This window comes from Mycteria americana, chromosome 4, assembly GCF_035582795.1.
Source record: "Mycteria americana isolate JAX WOST 10 ecotype Jacksonville Zoo and Gardens chromosome 4, USCA_MyAme_1.0, whole genome shotgun sequence".
Taxonomy (NCBI): domain Eukaryota; kingdom Metazoa; phylum Chordata; class Aves; order Ciconiiformes; family Ciconiidae; genus Mycteria; species Mycteria americana.
Genome location: NC_134368.1, coordinates 85,616,625 through 85,637,660, shown reverse-complemented (window position 1 = coordinate 85,637,660; position 21,036 = coordinate 85,616,625). Strand labels below are relative to the sequence as shown.

Genomic DNA, 21,036 nt, shown 5'->3' with positions numbered 1-21,036 from the left:
GGGAAGATCAGCAGGCAGAGGACAAAACCGGGGGTTGTTCTGCCACTGAACCAGAGTGCTACCTCACCAAGTCACACCATCTGTCTACTTCCGTCCAGGAGCCGTAAGAAAATTGCACAGCTTAATGAACCTACTGCACTCCGTCCTCCAACAAAAGAAATTACTGCTGACTGAGTATAGTTGTATTTAGGTATCGTCTTTGTACTGAGTTTAGCTATGTAAGTTCTACTTCTTCACTGCAGAGAACTGGGAACAGGAGACAATACCAGAAAGTCAATCTGTCTTCTGCCTCTGCCATCTACCTGCACTGTTAGCACGAAAACAAAACACCATGAAATTGAGCAACAATTCAAACCCCTCGCTTTCAAATGCCAGGCATAGAAAGTGAGAGGTAAGCAGGCATTGCGAATATGTTAATTAAAAGGAAAGCAATATGAGGGGTATCAAACAGCTTCATTTCTCCACAGCAGCTGCTGTAGGAGAACTGGCCAACACTTCCACCAACTTGTTTGTGATCTTCATGACTACATAAATTAGAAGAGGTCAAACTCACCCCTTTGTAAAACTGTTACTCTTTCACAGCAGAGTTTTGTGGATGGCTTTTTAATAGAACAGGTCCTCTGGATTGACTTCTAGATTCAGGTATCAGACACCCCTTTTTACTTTTCTCAGGCTCAGATAGCCCAATGCTTGCATCTAGAGAAAAGACATGGAAACAAAGAAAACTATGAATGGAATCAAGGGCATCAATTAAAGGACTAATCACACAACCCCATAGAAGCAGAGGCCTGGGGTGGCTAAGGAAGGGAGGGGGAGAATGCCAGAGGAACACGGCATGCAAGGGAAGGAAAGGATGTGTGTTTAGACAAAGCAAAAAAAAAAAAAAATCAGTACAGCTGTACTATGCTGGAAGAGAATCTATAGCATTTTCTTGAAGTCTCCAATTCTTCCTTCTCAGTCAGTAAAGGACCAAGCTAAATTTATATTCATTATATTTATACACAGGCAGATAAAAATATTCTTCTGGGCAAGAAAGAAAGAGTAAATATTTTTCAAATCTCTTTTCAGTCGTCTTTTCCAATCTCTCTTCTTCAAGCAATTTATCTTGCTACATCTCCCCCACTATAGTCTCTTCACCTGTAGGTCCAGCAATAAAGCTGGGTGAAAATTTTCTAAAAACTGGTCTGTTTGAAAATGACAATTCATTAAACCCACAATTCTTCTGCAGAAACATACTAATTACAACAGAAGTTTTATTGGGTGCAGAATTAATTTTCTGGTGAAAATGAAAGGGGACAAATACTGGGCCAAAGGGAAGGAGTAGGACATATAACCACTGGCCTCAGATCAATCAATATGCATATGCTTTGGGCACTCTAGCTCAGACAACAGCTAGCCTTTCCTTTGCCACTTTTCACACACACTGAACAAGTACTTCAGCCCAGCCCCGCCGCCCTTGCAGAGAAGTACATCGAGACCAGTGCTTCTGCTTTCAGGCGAGGTGAGGCACAGGAAGACACTGGAACCTGCTGTCCACCCATTTGCCCCCTTTCCAGCCCCCTATGCAGCAGGTGCTCTGACCTCCTTACCCCAAGGATGACAAAAGGCAAGTGTTGGGGAGTAACAGCCTCGCTCTGAATTTGTGGCTGCCCTTGCTGCATTTGTGTCTCACCCAGCTGCTGAACCTCTGCAGAGCAGCCGCTGGGGACAGCATCCTTCTCACCTCCATCCCTCTTGCAGCGGTGGCCCAGTCCTCCCTCATTCCTCATTAGATCTGAGAAAAGAACTTTTTCATGGCAAGGGACAGTGGGACTAGCTTCTATTTCACCAAGTCAGCATTTTTCTGCAAAAATATTCCCTTAAGAAGGCCCCAACTATTACCACAGTTGTGTTAAATCATGCAATCCAGATAAAGACAACTACTCTCCCCCTCTGTCCCAAAACAGACTTTCTTATGTTGGGCTCTGATCACATCCACGGCTTGAATGCCTGCCTGCCAGGCAGCATCTCATTTTGCATTCCCAGCTGCCTACCTGCTTCTGAGTGCTCATGCAGTATAGCCTCTGCTTGGTCATTCTCCTCCAGTCTAGTATTACTGCTTCACTTCTGGAAAATCATTGAAACTGGCTTCAAAATTCAGCTGAAATCAACTAGCCATACATCCAAAACACACTTGATTACAAGCCGTTCTGGGACCAGAGCTTCTGAGGTCTGTTCCCCTGTAGTCCTCCCCTGTAGTGCCCAACCAAATGGCAGAGCTCGTGCTAAGTGAGGGCTTTCTGCCAGCAAAAAGCTCCAGTGTGAGAATTCACATCAAGAGCCATTTGCAAAGAGGCGAGCTGCTGGAGGTCAAGCTCTTGCTAGTATAAGAACTTGTTTCAGCCTGCTCAGTTTTGCCTGCTCTGTTCCCCCAGGGTTAGCTGGGATTCACACTCTTTGACTGGGGCAAGGCAGCAGGCTGAGATGCCAGATGGGTGAAGCTGCAACCAGTGTATAACTTTTGAGGACAGAAAAGAGATCCATTTTATAAGTGGTGCTGCACAGAGGACTTCAGTTATCCCCAGACTTCGCACTTTTCACAAAATGAGAGCGAGAGACATGAAACAGGTCTTCCACACATCTAGCCAAAATAGTTACTCCAATACCACTAAATAGGGAAAAAGGTCCCTACAATCAGCAGGTGAAAATCACCAGAAGGTTCTCAAAAATGAGCTCTTGGATAGCAAGATGTTGATTAAAGTTTTCTAAATACTTGGTTTTGAACAGAAAATATTTTTTAATTGTTTGGGGTTTTTTTCCCCTACCAGTTTTTCCTCAGAACAGCACACCTTTAGCAGACAGGACAATGAGCTATGTACTGAGTCCATATAAATCATGTCAGCTGCAACTGAGTCTCATCATTTCTATTTCTGAGTGTTTCACTCTAAAGTGAATCTAAATGTATTTATTTTAAAAAGTTAAAATTTATTTCTAAATAATACTATATGTATACACACAGAGAGGGTAAGGTGTGCAACACCACAATGGACTAAGGAAGAGCAAATTCAACATGAGAAAGAGTAACTCTATAGGTTATTTTTAACATATTTCTGGGAAGCAAGGAATTCCTATTCATGCCATTCATCAGGCTGTCTCTCGGAAAAAGCTTATAATCAAACCAGCAAACTGAATTGACTGAATACCAGATTCACTAGAAGAAGCATAATTGTGTATATTTGTTTAACATCTAAATATAAACTATACTATTAACTATAGAAATCAATATAATTTTGCCCCTTGCATTTTTAGTTCATTTACACTAATTACTCCAGCTGATGTCATATATTGAATCAAGCGTTAAAAAGGAATTCTGCTATTCTTCGATGCCCCTATTGTGCTATTTTTCTCATGCCCTCATTTAGCACCACCAGCAGGCATTTAAAAGACATTTTTAGTCTACTTAGCATGTAAAACAAATAACTGGAGGGATCAACCCTTTAACAGGTTGACATTCATGTTTTCAGGGTTTGCAGCAGTTTTCAGAGCTGTACTGAAGACAACATCTAAGTTACCCTCAAAGCACTGCAACAAAAGAAAATTCATTATGAAGGATATTTCCTTCACAGAAAATGTTAGCGTTTATTAAGGGGATAATATGTAAAGATAATCTCAGTGAGATCATTTCATGTAGGCCTTGAATGAATTACATCACTATGTTTTTTCCTGGTCTGAACTATGCTCCAGGTACCGAGTTTTAAGTTAGCCAACTCAAATGCGTTTTACATAATGAAGCTGTCTTGTTATGCCAAAGGAGTTATGCCAACACATTGTGAAGAAAAAAACCCACAAAACTTAGTACCAAATTACCCAGAAATAACAGCAGAGAGCAGAAAAGTGTTCTCTATATAAAAGAAAATGAAGCAGAAATTTGGAAGGTATGTTCAGTGAAACCACAGTATTTCTCTTATTATTAACACAATTAATCTTATTCTTTACTAGCAGTTATTTTTAATTTTAAAGAGCTTATAATAGATATTTTCTTGTATGCAGGTATGCCACATGCACACAGGACTCTGCTATTTCCGGGGTGCAACAGACTTGGCTCAGCAAAACGTTCGTTTTCTCAAACATTAGCCTGCAAAAGAAATAACAACTGGTTTTACCACTCACGTTGTTCTCTCTGCTGCTCAGGTTTGCCTCATCAGCTGTGCACACTTGGATTTGGAGCACCTTTGGGAATGGTCTTCTCCAGTCCTCTTCTCCTACTCTGCATCTGTCCTGCATCTACAGCATGGTCCTGAACCCACTCAACTGAGAGGAAAAGTTCACTATTACCCTCACTGGAGCAGAAAAAAGCATCTAACTGTCATTTTTCATATCACTCACATGCCCTGCAGAGGAAAAGGGCAACTTTCAGCCTACAGCCTTCTTATGGATTTAAGACTACTGCTAGTCCTCAAAATCTAAGAAGAACTTCAGTGGCACATAGCCAGTGAAGATGACACCGTGACAGTTGTTATTTTTAAAGCTGCTGAGTTACTAGATTTCATAGTTGAAGAAATGAAAAGGAAGTTACTCTTCCTTGGTGCAGTAGAAAACAAGGAAACAAAGTTGAAGAAGCATGCCAAAATGCTTTGAACAGTTAAATATGTCTTCATCTACTCTTTTTTTTTTGGTGCTGGCCTGTATTGTGTTTAATGTTTCAAGGAAAGAATAAGCTTCAGTGTCAGTTATAAGTCCACAGGACCCACTTATGTCAGATGCATTACCTCTATCACTCTTCACTGAGAATACATCATTAGAAGACCAGTCTAATCAGAAGTCTTGTTGAATTAGTAGCTGGGTCTGCATTGTGAACTTGCTTCAAATGACTTTATCCTTTCACCTTAGGGAGGGGAAAAAAAAAGTCTGTGTCAAAAACCAAAAGCCAGGAGGCTGTTTACAGAGTGTCCACTTTAACTGCTGTTTGTGAAAGGTCAGTTAAAAGTTTTGGTACTTTTTTTGTTCCAGGGACAGGACTGGGGGGTCTGAGTATATAACCAAACAAATCAGTAAGAACAGTAATTATTTGCAGCTGTTCTATAAAGCGTACTGTATATGCTATCATTTTAAGATCCAGGGAAACAGTTAATCTAATTAAAATCTTAGCAGTCTAACTAAAACACAAGTTATTATTATTAGTCCACTTACAGTTAAGATTTACAGTTAAGTTTTACATATACAAACTTCCTAGTACCTACTCTTTTTTTTCCTCTGGCATTATACTCGCTCTTTCAGTATCCCTCTGGGTCCTGAAGGCAACAGCACCAGTCTTCTTCATGCCAAACCACCAGGGGGTATGGCAGCTTATCAGCAGCACCCCAAGTTCTTCACTGGGAGGAGTTCATCACTGGTGTTGGGGGTTCCTCTGGGTTATGTTTACATTTTCTTAACACAGACAGCTCTCGTACTCAGCTACCAGTTTAAGTTTCAAATTACAACACAGTCCACCCTAGCCCCAACTAAAGGATTACTGTTTGTTAAATGATTACATCTAAGTTCTCAGATATTTGTATAAATAGTTTTTACAGACCAAAGCTCAGATACATCAAGAATAAACAATTGCCTAGCTATTAAGCAACATCCACAGCAAAAGCTAGCTAAAGGCCAGACAAGCCCTGAGACACTCCATTATCAGGCCAGTACAACACCTATAGCCTTTTACTACTAACGGCAAAAGTCCTATTTACCAGGCTACAGAGTCTCCAACAGCAGAATGTTTCTTACAAGGCAATGTACCCAGCACACTCACGGAGCATACCAACCTGCTAAGTCTGTTGGAAGGTCCAAGTACAAGACCAGACAATTCAAGAGAGGAGCAAGTCGCTAGATGCCTGTACAGACATTGTCAGTGCATAATGAATTGTGCAGTCCTGACTAATACCTGAGGAAACGCAAGTCAATTTCTGGACTGTAGGAGTAAACACAAACTTTTTGATCTAACTAATATTGTATGTTGAGGAAAATGGAGAAATCACTTTGATGATATTTAAGGATGTCTTGAGGAGGTAGCATCAGACTTTAAACTGAACTGGTTAAAAAATAAAAAAGCAACATGCAAATATTTCAGCTTTGTTTTCATCCAAAGGCAAGTTTGTATGGCTGTGTTCTTCCAGCATTCTAATTTAAAAGGTATAAAATGAGACTTTATGCTGGAGTTAGAGCATAAATTATTCCAAGAGACAACAGTAGAGAATATCAACAACAACAAAATCAGTTAAGATTGGGACAAATAGCCTAATACATTTGGCTTGTAGTGTATAAAGAAATGGAATTTCTGTAACAATGAAAATCCTAAGAATTGTTAGATTTCTGCTTAGTTGATTTGATTAACTACTTATTCAAATAATTTGCTTTATCAGTTCTGAAATCTCAATTTTAAATCCAAAGATTTGGCTTACAAAGTAGTAATTCCAGAAACTGTATTGAAGGAAAATCCAACAGTCACCATAAAAATCTGACAACAAAAGTGTCATCTTTCAGTTCTCTGCTGTCCTTAGTTGCCAAACAGCATCTTTGATGTTCTGTATTTCATCCTGTCTAGTAACTACAAGTTACAAAGACAATCCTGAAAAACTACAGATGGGTGCAGAAGTTTAACCATATCCCATGTGGAGTATCTGGGCAACTTTTTGCCCGACAAGCCTTTCAGTTTATTTCTTCCTGAAAAATGAGTCATATAGAAGATTCTGTGAAACATTCCACAAGGTGTCACTAGGGATGCATCAGCCCAAATCCTCCTCAAGCACCCTCCCCTATCTTTGTTTCCCCTTCCTATGAAGCAGGTTACAGACAGCTTTGAAAACATAAAAAAAAAAAAAAAAAAAAAAAAAAAAAAAAAGAGTCAATGTCTGAGCAGAAGCATGCTTGTGCAGCACTATCCTTTAAGTTGTGGCCTATTAAGCAGCTAGGCAGTAACTTGAACAGTGAATGAACCGAGTACATACAGATCAATGGGAAATGCAAGTCAACTTTAGGCATAGACTTTTAATGAACTAGGTCAAAAAATTTGCAATGGGTTTTACATTTTACATAGTGGGAGTCAGCAGAAGATGCACTGTGCCCCTTTTCAGACTCCTAAGATAGAAAGAGGAACAAAATCAATCATCAGCTCTGCCTCAGTTCCACGCTAATACCCGGAAATATGTTTTGTCTCATTTTATTTTATTTTCATCATTCACAGTTTTATACCCATCTTTTACCAATCACACCTATCCCTAAAAGCTACACAGATGTTTTGCAGATATCTGTTAATCATCAAATATGATGGTGTGCTAGTATCCTCGTTCACAGTTACTGCTTAAGGCCCTTTCTATTGAACACTGTATGAACAAAGTATGAATTCAACACTACTGTGTTGGATAAAAAAGTTATTCCCCCTTCCACCTCTCCTCATATTTCCCTTTCTTGAAAACAATCACATCTCACTTGAGATAAGAGTTAATTAACATTTGAAAACCATCTTTGACACAGGGGTCTCAAGTAGAAATTACATTTCAGTGCCTAATTTTTCTGAAAATTCTGAAAATTCAACATGATTTACAGCCTTAGTAGATGATATTTACCCGCAGATGAACAGTGCAGAGGCTTATCACTGACCTACCACTCACCTGCTCCAAAAAGACTCAAGTACACCAGGTGCAATACTTACATTGCTTATTGCCTAGCAGCCAGTGCACTGTAGTTAATTGCTGCAGAAATTAGTCAACTCACCCCACCCCTGTACTACACCTCCACTTCCAAAGAATGCCACACATGATGCAAGCAGTCAAGTCCTACATGCCCATGCTGTGATCCATAGACTGACCTAAGCCGATTCATTTTTAGCTTTTAGGAACTGTCCCTTATTTCTTTGAAATAAGGGGGAAGTGATCATTTAAGGGATTCTATCATTCTTCACAAGAAGCAGGAAGGCCGAGACAACCCATCAAATCTTTGCAAAGCAATAGCAGGCAATGTAACTGCTAATGAACCTTGTCCTCACTACATAATCCAGCCTGGACAACGAGACTCTTAAACAAGAATGAAACCACATAGGGTTTTTTCAGCCATTTTGTCATCACAGAACTGCACTAAATTGCACACCTAAAATAAGAATTAGGGGTGGGGATTCATGCTTCAGGCTTATGTCTACCAAAAGGTTGTATTCTGTCCTTACAGATCCTGATTTATTTCAGATTGTGCCAGGAAACCACCTCTAAACGGTCATATCTGAACAGCCAATTTTGCCCTCTAAAGGGACTCATACAGCTTATGGCAATAGTTCAAGCAAGTATTTTGTACAAGGAAGAGCTTGAAAAAACAGCAGAAGGTAAGGTCCTTACGGCATGTCTAACCAGATGTTTCTGGGTAGAAAACTTATCAAAGCTTCCCAAAAACATCATGCTCAGCAATAAAGACTGGGGGGAGCATGCTGGGGGGAAGTGATCAAGCAGCTGTGTGGGTGCTTAGCTGCTGGCCACCCATAAAAGGCTTACAACCATATGATAGAACTGGAAGGTTTACGTGCTGCCTTTATGCTTAGGACAACTGAATAAAAGACTGGGAGGAAAGCTAGAAAGGGGACACTCCCAGAGCTTCCCATGACTATTTTTGAGACTGAAGAGACTTTCCAGATAGGAGCAAAGAGTTCAGACCAGCTGAGAAAAGACTTCTGAGCACTCCTGCAGGGAGGCTGCTTGCTCTCTATGGGCAGTTCCACTCCGAGAAACAGCCATGCTGGCTGACACCAAGTCCCATGCATATGATCAAAGGGGAAAAAAAAAAGAAAAAAAAAAGTCTATATTTATACATAGCCTTTAAAATCAAATAATTTTAAATGCCATTAGAAATTTTACATAGAAAGGACTTCTGCTGCTAACTAAAATAGGGGGAAAAAATCAAATTTAAAATGTCTCCACTTAAATTGGGAATATAGCTGTAACTAGCTGATATATGGGATATATGAGGGCTTTGTGTGCCATTTTTCTTATGGGCCAAGTACTGGCTTTATGGGACAAATGTTTAGGATATATTATATATACACACACGTCAGTATACTATAGAGACTATTTAATAAGAAGTAGAGCATATATATCATATTGGGTCTATTTACCCAGTACACAGTTAATACAAAATCTGACTATGGTCTCAGGTGGAGTTAAAGTGTTTTATCTGATTGATTTGTACATTATAACCATGCTAGCAATAGTAAAAGCCTATAACATGTCCAAATACAATCCCTAAGAGGCAGGCATTTTACATTTCTTAGAATAAGCAACTAAGTTATTCTGCATGGATGAGAAAAATAAGACTATTTAGCTTAAGGCTTCGTGTATTTTATGCAGAGGTGGTTTCTCAATAGCTCAGGGTCATCTGTCAGGCATAAATGAACCAGATACCAACAACTGCAGCACAGCTTCTAGGAACAAAAGCTCCAGGAGCATTTGTGACCTCTAAAATATATTAGAAAACAAGAAGTAATAAGACGGCTACTGCAAAAGCAGTGGAAGTAAAACGGCATTTCTCGTAACCATTGACTGGAACAAGCAGCCGTGACAAACTGAAATATCATTGCTTTCCAAGAACATCCGACACAAATTTGTACCAAGACAAACTAGTAGGACTAAGCCTTCCTTTACTGCTGGCTGTGTTTCAGATCCTCTTTATAGCTGATAAATGAATTAATGGCTTTCTTATGTTTTTCTCTTTAATCTCAAAACTGTGTAAGTTTACTGGGGAGAGGAAAATACCACATGCTAAGAAAAGTAACATTTCCTTAATATGTTCCTTCAAAGAAGAAAAAAAACCCAAACAGTGTTTGCCTTCTTTTTCATGTGATTATCAACTATTTCCATTCAAAATAGTTGATTACTGTAAGCTCAGCAAGTTCCTTTGCCTGTTCAGGTTACTCTGCAAACAAACAAAACCCACTTTTGTGGCTATGTCCTTTGTGCTCCTCCCCCCTCATCAGTAAAGTGGTTTTATTCCACTTCAGACTTCATAAACCTACAACAACAACTCTTTGAAGAACTTTATCATTTCATGAGCATGGTACAAATTATGACAAAGACTTCCCACTTTTTCTCATGCTTTGTGTTACCTTGGATAGTCAGGATTCTTATCCTCCATTTATACTCTTAACAGGTTCAAATAATAATTTGTTCATTTGCCCTAGTATTTGCGGGGCTTTACCTTATATCACTACGGCAACAGTTGTATTTTACAATTTGTTTCCCTACACAGGTATTTTTTTGCTTTTTTAACTTTAATAGCGATGTTCCCCCGCTCCCTTCAAGATTTTAGAAGCTTTTTTGTGCATAACATGTTTTAATGAATATCTGTGGAGACTGTAATAAAAACAGATCACTTTTTGAGACCCTTTACATTTGTAAGTTCACCATTTCAGAACTAAGATTTCTCCTGATTGCTAATAAATAACTCTATTTCTCCCCCCCTCCATTTCCCCTTTGGCTTACCCCCACTCTATCACCAGATTTGGGAAGCAGTATGTCTACAGCTACGGGCCTTTTAGTACACTCTAGGGAGTCTGGAAATGAGTTGTCTGAAAGATTTCAGAGAGCCTTGATCTCTATTTTTTTGTAGATCCATTCGCTAACTTATGTTACAAGTGCTCAATTTCAAAAACAAGACAGACATACCTAAGTGTGGTATTTGTTTGGTTTGGAAAACAGAAGTTTTCCAAAGCAAAGGGGATGACTTTCAGATGTTCCTCTCAGAAAGGAAAACTTAAAACATCTCAGGTAAGACTCAAAAAAACCCCAGTAAAACCAATTTCTATTGGATTGTTTTTACCATTGATCCTTGGTCACTCATCAGCTCTAACTCCTTAGCTCAGGTTTTTGTCCTCCCACTGTTTCAGAACATGGCTAAGCCCAAAGGACCTCGTACTGCACCCTCCCTCGTACTGGAGCAGATCCATTCCCTTTTCTGCCAGTGACATCCTCTTTCTGCAGGGAAAAACATCATTTTAAAGTTCCAAGAGTGTTTAGATGTTTAAGGTGACAAAATCGGAAAAGTGTAGGCTTTCAACTTCAGTATCCTCCGAAATACATTATGGCTATAGTAGCCTTGTTAGGAGTATCACAGAAAATATCACAGAAACCCCAAAGATGAAAATAAGGAAATCCCTTAAGAAATTCCTTGTCACATGCAGCTCTAACTGGGAACTGAAATAAGAGACCCAGTCTTTATTAGCACTATCAGAGAGAAAGAGCTATGTAACCAAGGGGTTTCAAAGCACCATTGCACAAAGGAAAAAAAAAAAATCCAACACCTCTCTCCATGTTTCTTCCTAATACTAATTCTAGGGAGAGGGGAGCTCTATCAAACCCTTACCAAATCCTACCATCAAATATATGCTTTCAAAAGCCTCTAGGATAACAGTTCTGTCCGTAGTAAGGCGACTGGAAGCAAGCCCAAGGCAGCTTTTCGCATGCAGCAACGTTGCCATCTACAGCCTGAGCCAGGCCACAACACAACCCTGCGGAGCTGCAGTAGGCAAAGAGATTTTTCAGATGTTTTTGCCACAAATCCGCTCTTCAAAATTCAAGTCTGACTGAGGACACAGCTTTAACATGATATTCAGTAGGATATATTTTTATACTTTACCCATGGAGATCATACATATTGTCTAGCTATTTGTTGTCAGATTGCATGGCCTTTAAGACCCTTCAGCTAGGGACCAAACCTAATAATAGCTAAGTCGGGTACTTAACAGATATGCCTATGGAAACCATATGTTAGAGGCAAGAGGTGAGAAGCAGAACAACATTACATTTCTGTTGTCACACGCACACAAGACACTATACAGAGTGCATTTTACAGACTCCCAGAAGAAAGTTACTGGACCTTTTTATAAGCCATAGTTCACCTGTCATCTGTACAATCAAGACGGACATCCACACTTGTTACTTGAAGCAAGAAAAGTCAACTCTCCCAGTGCAGCTGGCACAGCATTGAGAAGCCTTACTTCCTAGGAATTAGAAATATGTAAAGTCAAAGAAATGGAATATGTAAGTAGAAATATGTTAATAAGTAGCATTAGAAATAAAATGTCAATAGAAATATATAAAGTCAAATTCAGAAATAAAAACATATACTACGTGCAAGCTACCAGGAAGAGAGCATTAATAAGTACCTGGAAGCTTAAGCTGATGCAAGTTACACTTTTTTCACATACTCAGTGGGTCAGATGGAAAGGCAGAAAACATCTCTTGTTTATGCCAACAGCGTCAAGCGTAGCTGATCTATTTTACCACAGGGCCCTTAACAACTCTGCCAGTGCTGCCTGGCTCGGCCCACATCATGCATCACTGCACATGTCTCCATGCTGCCCCATCTCACCACCTTCACTGTCATTAGGGCTGCACCCAGGCCTGATGCCAAGTGTCTGCCTGACAGCTGCATGCACTCCTCTTAGTGGATCTCCAGCTCCCCTAACGCATGCAAACCTTTTGTTAGATAAGTGCAGGTGTCTCAATAATTGCAAGTTTTCTTACCACATGCAAGCCAAATGTAACCAGTACAGTGGACAAGGTCTTCTCAACGGTGCAGACAGCCTGAAATAAGAACTGGAAATGCAGTTCATACATCTGATCATCAGCCTTGATGGAATACAAATTCTAACACACAGGACTGTTTCACTTAATCATCAAAATTCATTGCCTGGTTATTCTAATCTGTATAAAAGAGATAAGGGGGTCACAGGGAACTCAGGGAAAGCAATAGGGGAAAAAAGGACAGAGACAGTGAAAAAAGTAAAACAAACTGATGAGGTGAGAAAAAGAAAAGGAGCAAGGCAAAAGGCAGAAGTCAAATCTCAACTTCCCACTAAACAAAGCTGATCGTTAGGAAAGAGTGATCTTAAGCAATAGATAACTGCAGAGTTCAGTGACTATGAAAGCACAAGGTTCCCGGGGATGTCACTGGAATATCAAAAAGCAGAGTACAGAAAGTAGCCCTCATACAAATTGAGAACTATAATTCAGCCTCTTCACTGAGTGAATCCAACACAGTCCAGTTAGCAGCTTTCTCACCTGTCACAGCAGAATCTGGACACTAGGGAAAGACATCTAAAATGAACACTAGGCAATTCATAAGCTTGTTAAAGCTGATTTGTAAAGCAGAGCTTTCACAGTACAGCAGAGTTTATTTTGTTCTTGTTTTGTTTTATAATTTACTACTCAATTCTATGTTATCTACTCAGACATTTCATTATGGGTACACGTTTCCATGCAAAGAGACTGCTTCCATCTAGATCCCAACTCAGTATATATTCATTAGGACACTTATCTTACCACAGTTATACCCCCTCCTCCACCTATCTTGAAATCAAATCTGCTCCACAGCAGAAAGCATATAAGCTCTAACCATATCAATAATCTTCCCAGTATTCATACTGCTAGCCTTTCATCACACTTCTGTTGAATGCTTTACTTCAGACTGTGCTGCAAATAGTCATCATTCAGGTTTGTTTTATACTGAAGTTTCTGTTATTTGTAAACTCTACTTCTTGCTCTGAAATCAGCAGGAATTTTGGTCCTGCCTTTGTCTGCCAGCAGGGGCTTAGCTGCCTGGTATTGGTAAGCAGAGGCATAAGTTTGCAATCGTCTTTTTGTAAAAATTTAAGAAACCTTCATGCCCCTTTCCCACTCTCTCAAACTTGACCTCTAAAGCAAACACTTATTTATGATAATCACTGCAATGAGGATTTAAATCAGTAAGTACTTGGAGGTATAAGCAAAGTAAAAAATACCTTCAATATTCATAATATAAAAGGCTTCACTGCAGTATGACCAAGACCACCTTTGCTAGATGAACTCACAGCTTCAGGGAGTCCCAAATGAGTACAGCCTAAAAAGGTAATTAAGAAGCAAAGTTATGTTAAAAAAATTAAAAAAAAAAAAATCTATTGACCTTTTTCTTTTACAAATAGATTTATTTTTCCTAAAATAGTTGATTGTAACTATTCACTATTTATGAATAGTTAATATTATTTTGTGAATAGTGAATACTAATCACAAATTATTACCATTGTAACTTCATCAGCAAGTATCTGCCTGCAAAAAGACTGGCTTGCACAACATTTTAAAAAAAAAAAAAAAAAGTATTCAAACTCTTTTCCCCCTCCAGTGGGATGGATGCATAAGTCAATGCACTTCTGCTTTATTTATTGTCATGGTTTAGCCCCAGCCGGCAACTAAGCCCCACACAGCCGCTCACTCACTCTCCCCCTGGTGGGATGGGGGAGAGAATGAGAAGGGTAAGAGTGAGAAAACACATGGGTTGAAATAGACAGTTTAATGGGGAAAGCAAAAGCCACGCACGCAAGCAAAGCAAAACAAGGAATTCATTCACTCCTTCCCACGGGCAGGCAGTTGTTCAGCCATCTCCAGGAAAGCAGGGCTCCAGCATGCGTAATGGTTACTTGGGAAGACAAACGCCATCACTCCGAACATCCCCCACTTCCTTCTTCTTCCCCCAGCTTTCTATGCTGAGCATGAGGCCATATGGTATGGAATAGCCCTTTGGCCAGTTGGGGTCAGCTGTCCTGGCTGTGCCCCCTCCCAGCTTCTTGTGCACCCCCAGCTTTCTCACTGGTGGGGCAGCGTGAGAAGCAGAAAAGGCCTTGACTTTGTGTAAGCACTGCTCAGCAATAATGAAGACATCCCTGTATTATCAACATTGTTTCCAGCACAAATCCAAAACATAGCCCCATACGAGCTACTATGAAAAAAATTAACTCTACCCCAGCCAAAACCAGCATATTTATTCAGTCCAGAATTAATTCTTCAGCACTGGAAAATACAGTTCAATCTTGTAGAATTTTTGCTTGAACAAACTGTTCAAGCAGAAAGATAAATTAAAATAGTGCACCTGTGATACTACTGGAAAACTATGTCTGATCCTGTAACAGTTATATGTACATATATTAGAATATTTATCAAGGTGGCATAAATACAAGTAGCAAGGACACCTATTTCAGATGGCAAAATGAAATGGATTTACAAAATCAGCTGCAAGTGCACTGAAAAAGCCTGAAATCCTTTTCACATATTTCCAAGACATAACAAGAGAATTGTGGACACCTTGCCTTAAATTTTAAATGATTTAATTAAGGCTTTGCTGGGGGGCAGGGGGGAAAGATGGTCTAAATAAGAAATTGAGTGTGATTAAAGCTGTAAGTTTACGATGTAGGAAAAATCATCTCAAGTCTGAAAACCAGAATTTCCAGTTTATAACAAGGCATGAGAGTATACATTTACACTCACACTGTGAATTCTGTACAAGGAGAAAGTTAAGCATCCAAAGGCACTTGTATTCTGGCAAACAGAGCAAACAAAGATGTAGCTGTCAGGAAAGACTAATATTTATTCCATGAGGCACTGTTAAAGCCTCAGCTGAAATGTTGCATACAATTTAATCATGCATGTTTGGAAAAGATTAGAGATAGAGGAGAGAAGGACCATGAGCAAGGGAACAGTAAACTTACCTGATGAGAGAGACTCCCAAGAAACCTTGGTGTGATTAATTTAGAAAAAATCAGTGCTGCCATTGGAAAGAGCAAACAAAAACTAGAAAGCTATAAAGAGATTTCAACCAGAAACTTAAAAAAAAAATTTCCTATAAGAAGGGAGTGCTGATCTAAAAAAGTCTTTCAATGTAAGCAAAATATTGTCATTTTAGGATAGAGTCCCTTTCATAAACTGACCATATTCCACAAACAGCCACTGAACCCAGTGAGCTACGCTGCTTACATATACTCCCAAGCAAACCTCTTAGAGGCACCATGTAAGATTGTATCAGAAAATGGTGATACAGTATTTTAAATACGATTGCTTCATGCCAACTTTGTATTTAACTTTAATTTTCACTGTTACCATCATACAAAGAGAAATATACATAAATTCACAACAGTAAAAAATTCCAAGATATGCCATTTTCAAAGTCATCTAATAATTTCCTAGTAAGAACTGGGAAAAAAACATCACACCCACAAGAACTGCTTGAACAGGGATAGTCCAAACAGCTAGATTTATAGATGTAAAAGAAAGATGTAAAAGAAAGAAATATCATGAACAGAACTAGGTATCAAAGTAAATTTGTAGGAGGCTAACTTGGATTACACCAAACAAACAAAAAAATCAAGCATGGTAAGGCCACTGTGCAATGGGGCCAGAAAGGTTATAGGTTATATAGTGTGACATGTAGCTGCAGGGATTTATTTTGGATGAGAAGGGAAAAGTTGTGGTCAGTGTGTATAAAAAATAGGTTAAGGCTTTCTGAATATGAACAAGATTTTTGAAATCAAGAAAGACTTAGTCTTCAGCAGTTCATCTTAATTACATGTGCATTAATTACATGTACATCCAGGTGCTTAATAAAAGGACATCTGTTAAAAAATCTGACTGTGCTCTGTGAGACAAGGTATCTTCTGTTAGCAGTAGATCAAATGGATGGACTGACACTGTGCTGATGGAATTTAAGCCTGAAAGCGATAAGTCCATAGATCAGCAATTATATAGCAATGAGTACATGAGGATTGAAAACACACAGAGAGGCAGGTAAATGATTTCTTCCTTTTGAAGAAGGATAAGGACTCATACTGGCACCTGGAGTTTTTACATTCTGACCTGAATCTGGGCACCTTTGCAAATGAGAGCAGACTAGAGAAAAACAAAGATTTAAAATTCTGCTGAGTATCTCCAAGCCTCCCCCTCACCCCCAACACATACACATACAGAGTGCTTCTGCTGTCCAGCTACATAGGGCTGCTTTGAAAAACACACAAATACTTGTATACATTACTGAAGCTCTGAAGTTGTTTCTTTAGATATGGCTTGAAATACCCTTTTTTTTTTTCTTTTTAGTGCAAACATTTCAAGTTGAGGTTTTCCCATTTTTCACCAGCAAGTGGCATAAATGGATGATGTTTGGGGCAAAGGTTTTAAGATTATTTTTCTAAGAATGAGAAATAAGCAGAAATTTCTGCTTTGAGAAAAAATGGAAAAAGTAAGGAAATAAGAGCTTTTTGTAGAAAGCCTTGCATCCCACAGGAGGCTGATCTGTCAACAAAATTCAAGTAACATTTTTCAGCCAGCAGACAAGTTTCAAGTCTCGTTTTGAGCTTTAAGCACCCTACAGGGCACAGATGCAATTTCTAGAAGTTTGTTTGTATTTCTGCTAAGTTTCTAGAAGCCTTTTATGAACGTATATATTACGTGCAAATATCCTTAAACCTTCTCAAAAACAATCCTGGCTTGTAGGACAGCACTTTTGCAGCAAAACAGATGGTATTTCAGCTTGACTTGCAGGACTGTTAGTTTTTATTTCTAGGAATGAAAGGAACCAGGTTTTACTGCTTTTGATTGACCGTGTTTTGTGGTACTGATGCTGCTGAAAAGTTTGTGGGGGGTTAAACTCTTATAATAAAACAGTACGTGACTCTGGAGGAGAGCAGACTACTACACTCTTAATTCATTCCTCCAGATGTTCCTATTACAGGGTTACAGATCAGTTGCTGAATCCAAGGTAGGCACCTATTTTACCATTAGTTCTGCTCACTCTGAGGAAACACACCAAGCTTCACCTACAGTTGCATCAGGTCAAGGAGTGCCTTAAACACTAGTTTACTCCAGTGTGACTTTTTTTTTTTTAAATGCAAGCATCATAAATATTTAAGCATCATTTTTTTAAAACAGACATATTCATGCCTCTTTAAAATGAAATCTGGCTGAGGCAGCTCTAATCACTGCAGCTGCATACAGACAAGTCAGTAAGACAAAAATTGCCACTTTTGGCAAGACAGAGCAAAACCCAGAAATCCCAGAACAGGAAACAATACCCATGCAAGCAGCAGTAATCAGAAGCTGGCAAAGATAGTATCACATCCTAATAGCAGCATTGAAGATAGTAATTGAAATCAGAATCTATTACCGGATCAGAGAAAATTTGCATAACATTTGAGCAGGACTTCACATCTTGACAGTTTTGAGGAACTGGAGCCACTTGCAATAAATTATAACTAAATATTAATAGCATGGATTCTTTCTCATCTCAAATCACCAGAGATTTTTAAAATAACTTCATAATCCATCATCTTCACTGGAGCTTCAACAGAGGAAGGTAATGATGGCTTGAATTTCCAGCAAAACTCCTGGAAGCCAGTTTTGAGGTATCAAAGGAAGGAATGTATTTCTGAAGGAATATATACAGTCTAACCCCTGTTGTGTTTCTGCATTAAATCCCTGTTTCTCAAAGATTTAAGCTTTAGAACACTGCTGTTAATCAGAATTCATCTACAACATAAAGGAGAACCTGCTTTGAAAGCCTGTAGCTTTGAAAACCTTAAAACAAACATGAGTTGTAATCTGCTAACCAGGATGCAGAGAGAAATTATTCTAATCCTTCTTGTTCTGCTGTTTCAGGAAAACCTCCTCCTGTTCTCACCAGGTAAGTTTGATGCAATGGGACTGTGCTCCCAATGCTCTGTCTCCTCCTCGCCCTGGCAGAGCTCCTGCTCCATTCCACCGCTTCCACTCGGAGGAGCACTAAAAGGGCAGTTTTCACTCTTCCCAGGCTTTTGTCCTGTGCATTTAGACGCTGTCCCGTTACCAAAACTGCCCTCTAAATAGTTTCTGAACTTTCACAACTTTTGCAACACTCAGATCATCCCTAATCTATATAAAAATATAGCTTGCTACAACTATCTTCCTATCCCATCTCTCTAAGTCACCAGCTTTACTAAATCCTTTCATCTACTTACTCCTTGGGGTTTTTTTTTTCTGGGCAATAATAATCTAGTCCTCATCTTCAACACTCTTTGTGTATTTCTCTCATCTCTCAGATGTCCCTTCCCCTCTACTGGATCACTTGTTTTAATAGCTTCTACCATACTCAAAGACTCTGCAAGCACCATATACAACCATTACATATTAGCTAGTCACGTAATCAGCATATAGACAGGACTAATACATTGCCAAGCTGAGAATTTACATACTTACCCCCTTGATGTAGGCACATCACACGTCTCTGCTGGCTTGGCAATCATGAGACACATGGAGCAAGGCTGCCTCCCATTATTCCTTGGAACAGGCTGATATTCAGTATTTTTTTAATCGCTATCTTCTAACTCGCAAAAAATCTTTGCCCTCATGCCTCAACTTGAACTTTTCTCATCTCTGTGACTTGCCATTACTATCTCAGAAAAAAACAAAAAAAATTGTAATTATTACATGGCTTTACGACACCTACTCTCAGCTCAAAAACTTTTTCAGCAAAGCTAAGCAAAGGACTTGCATCTGTGCTTCATAACAGAGCCTTGGACAGCTGAACCCTGGACAAGGGTTTACACCTACTTACATCTGCTTTTACAACAGGCCATCTCTGCTTTGCTCATGTCGTCAGCCTTCAAGCGTTTGTCCACCTTTCCCTCTAACATCTACCTTACATTTAGGGTATGCTCCCTTCTAAATCCTTACTACCACTACCATTCCCTCCAAACAGATCATTTCTCATGGGTATTCTACCAGAGCAAACTAGCTTCAGCAAGAGACAGCTTTTCTCTTCTTGACTGAGAACCAGCAACTTACAGGTTTACAGTTGATCTACAAACATTTTTATATAAACATATTTACATTCATTTTGCGAAGACCAGACAGTACTCCTCAAAACGCTAACCATAACCCAAGGTCTTAAACAGCTAACTGATCATCTTGGGAGCTTGGTTTTTATTGAGAATTGGGCTGAGGATTTTCTAAGCACACACTGCCAGATTGAGACACACCATCTTCTCTGCTACTATTTGTTAGCCTTGTTTAGGGAATAACCAAAGCCTACTTGAAAACAGAATTAAACTATGAAACTTCAAATGGACATCTCCTGGTCTGCACCTAAATGCCACCTCACTCAATACCACAAATGTCTTATGAAAACATTGTTAACACTACAGGGGAACTGCAACTTCTCTGTTTAGTTTTTCTTCATCTTCAGAGGAGATTCTAAAATTCAATAATTTTAATGCCTGCATAGCATTGTGTTAGCCCGTAACAGCATCAAGGCTCCTCAATAAAAGCATAGTTCCCTGTCTATTAATCACAAAGTGTTACAGCCCAGTACCTACTTCTAAAGCTTAAAATCATACCCACAAATTAATCCATCTGATGTTCTCTGAAACTAAACCCCCCCAAAACAATAGAAGAATTCTGCCAGGAAGAAACCTCACTTGATATTTATCCTTTGGTTTTTTTTTTCCCTCCCGAAGAATGGGAATTCTGTAGCAGATGCACTGTTACAGAGAGTTAACTGAGAGGGTTCACTGCCTTCTACTCACTGTTTTCCTTGTTTATACTCTCTGATTGCAGTTGAGCAAGACCTCACAACTGACACTTTTTCCTGGTCCATTCGAATTTCCAGAGTCTCTGTTCAGCTGAATGTGTCTCTTCAGGCTCCTGTCTTCATCCACATGCCAGTTCCTGGCATAATCTCATCGTAACTTTAAGGCTTAGCCCCTTACAGCTGAGAATAAAATAAGTTTCTCTTTAATTTGATCAAAGTCAAAGAAATAATAAGTGATTTGTAACTAAGATATTAGAAAGAAACCTTTTTGAAGACGCACTTTTCCTCAAAGAACACAACAGTTTTGATAAATATTCTCAGTTTAGGGAAATGAGCATGGTTATCTTTTCTGTTCTCCAGTAAAATCATTAGCCAGAATTTTTTCTGATCAGATTCACCACACCATTCTGTTACTATAAGATAGGAATAAGCAGGCAAGCTGGGAGGACAGCAGGGCTGTTCTTTCCACAGCAGTGCTAGCTTTCACGGGTTTGAAGTACTCCGTTACAGCCACACACTCAGAAACACATGATATGAGCCACTGAAAGAGACAGGCTTACTAGCCTGGACTGACAATTGACCTGATTCAGTAGAACAATTTGTTTTGTTAGTTAGATCAAAGCTGAAGCTCTGACATATTTAAAAAAAAAAAACCACAAACAAAAAAAACCCCAAAAACCC

At 39.2% G+C, this 21,036-nt stretch overlaps 2 protein-coding genes across 6 annotated transcripts in view; both read right to left on the bottom strand.

Moving 5' to 3' along the window:
• TNIP3 (TNFAIP3 interacting protein 3) overlaps positions 1-12,969 on the bottom strand; it is an 83,766-nt gene extending 70,797 nt beyond the window's left edge. The window contains exons 1-3 of one of the 3 annotated variants that reach the window (XM_075501159.1): positions 12,519-12,968; positions 11,869-11,992; positions 554-696 (exon numbers count right to left, since the gene is read on the bottom strand). Coding sequence is in view for 1 of the 3 variants with exons in the window: in XM_075501158.1 (XP_075357273.1) it covers positions 11,869-11,883 (15 nt within the window). In the remaining 2 variants the exon portion in view is untranslated. Of the gene's footprint in view, positions 1-553; positions 697-2,033; positions 2,071-11,868; positions 11,993-12,518 lie in introns of those variants that run through there. The other 2 variants (XM_075501158.1, XM_075501160.1) reach the window with 2 other exon arrangements.
• Positions 4,841-21,036, bottom strand: part of QRFPR (pyroglutamylated RFamide peptide receptor) — a 40,785-nt gene continuing 24,589 nt past the window's right edge. Inside the window, exons 7-10 of one of the 3 annotated variants that reach the window (XM_075501153.1) lie at positions 20,351-20,535; positions 19,023-19,219; positions 13,775-13,872; positions 12,373-12,578 (exon numbers count right to left, since the gene is read on the bottom strand). The gene's annotated coding sequence lies outside the window, so the exon portion shown is untranslated. Of the gene's footprint in view, positions 4,865-12,372; positions 12,579-13,774; positions 13,873-19,022; positions 19,220-20,350; positions 20,536-21,036 lie in introns of those variants that run through there. The other 2 variants (XM_075501155.1, XM_075501156.1) reach the window with 2 other exon arrangements.